Source organism: Arachis duranensis, chromosome 3 (assembly GCF_000817695.3).
Source record: "Arachis duranensis cultivar V14167 chromosome 3, aradu.V14167.gnm2.J7QH, whole genome shotgun sequence".
NCBI lineage: Eukaryota > Viridiplantae > Streptophyta > Magnoliopsida > Fabales > Fabaceae > Arachis > Arachis duranensis.
Window position 1 is genome coordinate 69,293,323 of NC_029774.3, and position 7,086 is coordinate 69,300,408.

The 7,086-nt window shown below is 36.2% G+C and overlaps 1 protein-coding gene across 1 annotated transcript; it reads left to right on the forward strand.

Annotated features, from left to right (window-relative positions):
* Positions 1–379: 379 nt before the first annotated feature.
* On the forward strand, positions 380–6,835 carry LOC107479478 (probable sugar phosphate/phosphate translocator At3g17430). Its single transcript, XM_021138478.2, has 11 exons — positions 380–699; positions 821–1,153; positions 1,266–1,373; positions 2,545–2,576; positions 2,667–2,717; positions 3,932–3,993; positions 4,071–4,332; positions 4,599–4,864; positions 4,940–5,034; positions 5,363–5,583; positions 6,613–6,835. The coding sequence occupies exons 2-11, from the start codon at positions 1,067–1,069 to the stop codon at positions 6,833–6,835; spliced, it is 1,407 nt and encodes a 468-aa protein (XP_020994137.2). The 5' UTR covers positions 380–699; positions 821–1,066.
* The last annotated feature ends 251 nt before the right edge of the window (positions 6,836–7,086 follow it).

Below are 7,086 nucleotides of genomic sequence, written 5' to 3' on the forward strand. Positions count from 1 at the left end.
ATATGAAAAATAGTATGAAATAATCTAAAGGTATTTAGAAAGTTGTGATAAGATAGATATTTATAGTGAAGATTTTAGATGATAAATCTAGATCGTTGATTAGATTTAATTTTAATTATTCATTAAAAAAGTAGATAACTATAAATAAGGGTTAAGAGTTAAAATTTGAGTATGTAAGTCATTTATAATAAATACTTAAATAATAAAATATTTTTTTAACTAAAATTTCTTTTTTTTAAATTTTTTTGTAGTTTTAACTTTTTTTATTTAATATTAAAAATTAAGTTAATTTAATCTTAATTCAAAAAATTGAATAAATCTAAATACCAACACAATGATATTGAAATATGTCAAAGGCCACCACATCTGGCATTTGCATAGCAACAAGCATCATCTTCCTGACTTCAACCGCCAAGTAATAGTAATAGTAATACACACACAAATTCACAACGCAGGCACCGTTCTTAAATTTCTTTTAATTGATTATCCATTCAGACAACACTGCCAACCACCCATCCACTACTCTCTCTCTCTCTCTCTCGATTCGGAACCGTCGTTTTCTTACACCTGCGGGTACCTCCTCGGATTTCTTCTCTTCTTTGGGGGTACCCTTCTCCCTCTCTCTCTCTCTCTCTCTACACAGATCCGATCAACGCTTAGACAAAAACACTGTCCATTTCTCTTCAACTCTTCCCCACTGTACAGTACTCAATCTCTTCTTCAATTTTCACTTTGTAATTTATGTGCATTTCTTTTAGCTCCTTTTCTGTTCATTCCTCTCTTTCTTTCTTTCGTTTTATTATTTCTCCCCCTTTTGCAGTGTTCACTTCTTTTCTCATTGCGAAGTTTTCGGTGCTAGGAAACGAACCTTGCTGCTCCTGGATAACTTCAGCGAGCTTCAGGTTCTTGATTTCCCGCGAATCTGCTTCTAAGTCGTGTGCTAATTCGCCATTGCTACATGTTATAGATAGCAGAAGAAGCTTTTGCCTTTTCTCTTCATATTTTGGTGGGTTTAGGTTTATTCATTAATTTGTTTTGGAATCCCAAAAATCAAAGTCAACAGAAGATGGGGATTAACAAAACGCTTTTCCTCACTTACTTCTACTTGTTCATCTACATTTTGCTTTCTTCTGGGGTCATTTTGTACAACAAGGTAGATAGCTACCCCCTTTTCTTCTCTTTTTGCTTAACTAGTGTTATTTAACTAATCTTTGTGACTAAGCATTTTTTGTTTAATTACTGGGGTTCTTTCTTTTTCTTTGCAGTGGGTTCTGTCTCCGAAGTACTTTAACTTTCCTCTTCCTATAACGCTCACCATGATTCATATGGGATTTTCTGGGGCAGTGGCATTTTTGCTTGTTAGAGTCTTTAAGGTATGTATGGATGTTTCTAATTCTGTAAATATTTATGTTCATTATGTGATATGTGTCTTTGCTTTTGTTGCAATTACGGATTTGTAGGTTCGATTCTTGTCATGATGTCAGATTTGGAATTTTGAATGTCATGATTTTCTGTTAGTTGTGATTATTAATTATGAGATGAGAGTGATAGTTGTGTTTTGGAGGGTCATCATTGTAAATTGGACTTCCTTTAGTTACACTCATCTTGTTCGATTTTTAATTATTGTAGATGATTGGTCACTTTTCTTTTTACTCACTCCTTTCTTTATCATTGTCTATAATTAACCAACATTGTTAAGGATCAAGTGTTCGATTTGTTGACAAAGATGTAACATTGCATGGTAGGTTTGAATTCTTGGTATTGCCATGGTCTTGAGTCTTGACTGTAGGATGTGATCTTCATTGCATCTACTTTACCAATACTTCTTATTAGATGATGCTATTTTAAATACTACATAAGTATTAATTGTATCAAAAAGAAAGAAGAAAAAATAATAAATCCTATATAACAATTCTTAAGGTTGAGCTTACTCATTTTTGTTAACATTTATACTATCAAGGATAAAACGTTAGCGTTTTTACATTAGCTTCCTTTTATGTGTTATATTGTTATTAATATTTTATATCCACCCTTCACTAAAAAAGAGAACTTACCGATTTCCTCTTCCTGTTAGCAAAACTAATAAGCTACTAAATACAGGTTACGTTGGTTGATCTGTCAATTCTATAAATGAATTCTACATGATGTCTTAAGTTATTGCGAGAAATGCATCCGGTCCATAGGAGAATTACAGATAAAGTGCACATATTAAGTGCAAGTTGGTATATGTGCTGTGTTATTAGTTTAACGTATTCGGCATGGCGTGACTCTCATAAGTTATCACAGCGAAAAATGCTTTACTTAGTTGGTAGTTCATGTATTTTCTTCTTTTTTGTTTCTTTCTTTTTTCTTGTGCATATTATTCACGATTGAACATGTTTTAACTTAAACTAGGATTTTATACTGTTATGGTGTTACCTTATGAAAAAAGCTATCCTATATGCCTGTTTTCCTGCCTCTTCTTTTACTTACCTTGCTTGATTGCTTTTTTTCTGCTGATTTGATTGGTAAGTTAACTTATAGTACTCCATTCTGTAATTTCAGGTTGTGACACCTGTCAAAATGACATTTGAAATGTAAGCATTTGATTGATTTGTATCCTTATTTATATTTAGTTGTCCTTTGTTAATACTTTTTTTTCTAAATCACTTCTCTTTCGGTTGCAGATATGCAACATGTGTGGTACCAATAAGTGCCTTCTTTGCATCAAGTCTTTGGTAAGCACTGCAATATGGGTAAACTTAATTTTTCCTAATTTGGATTCTGTTAATCAAGTATGTTTTGACAATGGGGGGCATAAGCCTTGTGTATGTGCTTTCATTCCCCCCTGGTTCTCTGCATTAGATAGTGTGAACATAAAAAAAGGTTCAGTTGTGCCTTTCAATCCTAGTATGACAGTTTTTTTTGGTTATAGGGCATTGGTAGCAGACTGAAAAATGCAAATCCATGTACCATGTGAACTTGCACTTTAAATTATGTTCAAGATTAGAAAAAGTAATAGATAATAGATGGTGTCCCTTCCTTGCCAGGTTTGCATTGAAGGTTTCCGAATCAGTAGCAGTTCCCTTTGCCAACTTTGTGAATAATGCTTTTAAAGATTGTATTTTCTGCATTTGCAATGCAGACCAAAGACATTTTTAAATAGCCAAAAATTTTGGAGTTAACATCATATTGTCCAAAAAGCTTCAAATTTCAGGAAAATTAGACTTGTTCAGGCATGTTCAAGAAAGACGTGGTGAAGTTTCTTATATCTCGTGGAATTAATGACATTAATAGTTTCTCCCCTACTCAGTCAAGTGTGTTGCATTCAATCTGTTTGTGCTTGAATAAACATGGATGAAGTATCTATCAGATTAATCTTGGTCTATAAAAATCTGTGTATGCAATCTCAATATCGCTTTTAAGGATAGTTCCGATACCTTCAAATTGAGATATTCACTCTCTAGCTCGTTTTAATATTTTTCCAGTCTGAAGTTGATACTACCAGCATTGACTATTCAAACCAGTACAAAGTACAAACTTCAATTCCTAGATGTTCCCTTTGTTTAATTATGACCATCATTTGGTACCTAGCATTACTTTGCATTCTATAGACAACAGGCAATGAAATGTCAATATCAGATATGACAGAAACCTTAAAGAAAGCTGGCTAGCTTCATGTGGGCTATTGTAATTCCTTGCCTTGAGATACTGGAATATGTTCATGGCTACAGCTTACTTTCTGTTATCTCCCACCAATATTTGAAAATTTTCATTTTCTGTTATTTACATATGTTCCAAGTATGTTGTTTCTATGAAGTTGTGGTTGCTTATTTGTATGGTTGAAATATTTCCTAGGTAGTGGGCAATACTGTCTTTTGTATTCTAAAGATGCCTATTAATATCACTGAAGCAACAAATATAATGAGCAAACTGTTTTTGGTTGCTACAGGTTTGGTAACACTGCCTACTTGCACATCTCTGTAGCTTTTATCCAGATGCTCAAGGCTCTAAGTACGTTTTCTGTGAAGTTAAAATGTTTCTCTTCTTTTGCTGAAGTTTTTGCTTACTTCTAAGGTTCGATATTTCAGTGCCCGTGGCAACTTTCATCATGGCTGTTTTGTGCGGCACTGACAAAGCAAGGTGTGATGTGTTCTTGAACATGGTGCTGGTCAGTGTTGGAGTTGTCGTTTCCTCCTACGGGGAAATTCATTTTAATATAATTGGTACAGTTTACCAGGTCACGGGCATCTTTGCTGAAGCATTGAGACTGGTCTTAACACAAGTTCTTCTGCAGAAGAAGGGATTGACATTAAATCCAATTACGAGTTTATATTACATAGCACCATGCAGGTATTTCTGTTGATAATTCCAAGATACTTATCTCTGCAACATACATTTCATTAAGACAATATCACAATTTTCGTATATTGTAAAGTGCACATCTTGCACGTATAATAGGTATCCTTTGGTTTCTTTGACTAATTTATGTTATATATATAGTTGATCATTTGACTTATTAGGTTCAAAAGATAGCTGTGTTTTTGGGATTGTTGATGTTTTGCATATAAGCACACACATGCAATGTGAGCTGCTAACTTCTGCAGTTTTATACGCAGTTTTGTGTTTCTATTTGTGCCTTGGTACCTACTGGAGAAGCCTGTGATGGAAGTTTCACAGATTCAGTTCAATTTTTGGATCTTTTTCTCCAATGCTATATGTGCTCTAGCCTTGAATTTCTCCATTTTCTTAGTAATTGGTAGAACGGGTGCTGTAACTATCCGGGTTGCTGGTGTGCTAAAAGACTGGATATTGATAGCCCTTTCAACCGTCATATTTCCGGAATCTACAATAACTGGGTTGAATATAATTGGCTATGCTATTGGTAGGTTTTGTTTTAATTAGTATGTCTTTCAATCTTCCACCATGCCTCTCATCTTTTACAAATTTTACCGTGCAGCGCTGTGTGGAGTTGTGATGTACAATTACATAAAGGTTAAGGATGTCCGCACCTCTCAATCACCTGCTGATAGTTTACCAGATCGTATCACAAAGGTCTAGTCTCTGCATATCTTATTAAATCAGTTGATTTCGTTTAACATATGCTATCCTTTGTTAACTTGATAATTAGTTATATGCGGTTAGAAATCAAGTATGCAAATTCTTATGATGTTATGCAAATTCTTATGATGTTCTTGTCAAATAATTAGTTTAAGTTCAAGAATGCCTTAAAGTTAAAAAACCTTTACTCTCTTAGCACCTTAACTCAGTTCCCTAACATCTGTGGGTTAGTAAGTGCTAAATGTATATTTCAGCATGCCATTTCCATGTATAGTTTCGTCAGATCTCATTAAGAGGTGCATTGGCCATTTATGTTGTACAGGATTGGAAATTTGAGAAAAAATCATCTGATATTTATACACCAGACAATATTAGTGATGATGCGGGAAGCAATGGAGGCAACGTTCCAACATCTGAAAGGGACATCGATGAAGAAGCACCACTAATTACATCATCGTCAAGGTTATCTCATATTGGACGCACGCAGCTAACCAACCATCCAACAGGAAAATCCTATTCCTCTCATTCTTTTTTAGACGATAGGTTCTTATAAGGCGATCATAATATGCTTTGTTCTTTGTAATTACTTTGTTGAGTAGAATGCATCATTTCTAGCTTGTGCATTATCTTTGACCAGAGGTGGAGGACATAACTGGCCCTTATAGAAAGTCCCCTGTTTTGGAAGCTCATTATTTCATTATTCTTCCGGTTTTTTAATGCAACATTCCGAAGTTGAGTAGTTTTATGTTCTGCTGTAGTCAATGCATTTATGTATGTGCCTATTACCAAAATATTCATTGGGTGCCAAATTTCTGCTGAAATTAATATGTTTTGGACGAGTGACTCTGTCAAACTGTTTTCGGTGATATATTGCTGCTATCTGTTGATTTTTATTAGTAAGTTGTTTATTTAAGAAACACTGTAGAATGAAAGGTCATTCTACCCAGAATATAGCTCTCATTCCTGAGTGCCGGCTTCGAACCAAGTTCACTTGGGTTAAAAGTACATGATTTCAACCAACAAGCTACTTGGGATAATATAGCTAATCGAATATTAAAAGGGATAGACACTGTTCCTACATAGGCCCAAAACACAAAGGTCCAAATCCACTTTCTCGAGTCCACCTTGCCAATCAAGGCCTTTTGCATCCAACCTTCCCCAATAGGCTGGGCAGGAACCTCCCGAATGGGTTGGCCCCCATGCCAAATAGGTTCAATTTCGGGATTTACAACCCGAGATCTGACATAACTTGGAAAGCAAGCAAGAAACTTTTCTCTACCTGGATTTGTATCTTGTTTCGGGCCTAGCATTTGGGTTCCAAAACTGGCCAAATAATGGCCCGACTCCCATGCCAAAGTCCTCTGTGCAGTCCAAACCAGGATAGAAAACTGGACCAGTAGTTAACATTAAATTCAAATACAAACATTTTACTTTTCTTAGCCAATAAGATAAGATAACAACACAAAACTATATAAAGGAAGTCAGGGGCTCCCTCAGGTAAGTTACACGTTCTTAACCCTCACCTACACATCTTAGATCCATTCTGACTTGAGCGTTGGAGTGTCTTTGTAGGTGTCATCTCTCGCTGTTCCAAAGGTCTGATCACGTCATCACCAAGACCGGCGAGAACCAGATCATTCCTTCAACCAGTACTAGCGAGGTCATGTACATTGTTGCTGTTTGTGGGGACTCACTGAACCTTGACAACATGACAGATGAACCCGAAGAACGGTTCTCGAACCACCATCAGGAACCAAACCCACCAACCTCCCCTGACACATGGGCCACGAAATGATTATCATTCCTTAACCGCAGGGGGATAACTATCGTCATCCATCCCCAGCCAACCCCTAGCAGACAGCGACCGCGAGAAGACGACCGCTGATCCGACGAGGTCAGAGCAACCAACGGCCTGGGAGGGCAAGTGATCCGGATAATTCAAGAACTCTACCAACGATAAAAACCATAGAAGGTCGAGTTGCTTCCAAGAAATGGTACGGGTTGGAACACGCAAGCGAAGCGATCTCCAAGAGCGTATCACGACGA

Bases quoted from the DNA above. Each gene is read 5' to 3' on its own strand.
- LOC107479478 (XM_021138478.2), top strand. From the start codon at position 1,067: ATGGGGATTAACAAAACGCTTTTCCTCACTTACTTCTACTTGTTCATC. The intron at 1,154-1,265 runs GTAGATAGCTAC...TTTTCTTTGCAG, and splicing joins GGGTCATTTTGTACAACAAG to TGGGTTCTGTCTCCGAAGTA. The intron at 4,865-4,939 runs GTAGGTTTTGTT...TTTACCGTGCAG, and splicing joins TATAATTGGCTATGCTATTG to CGCTGTGTGGAGTTGTGATG.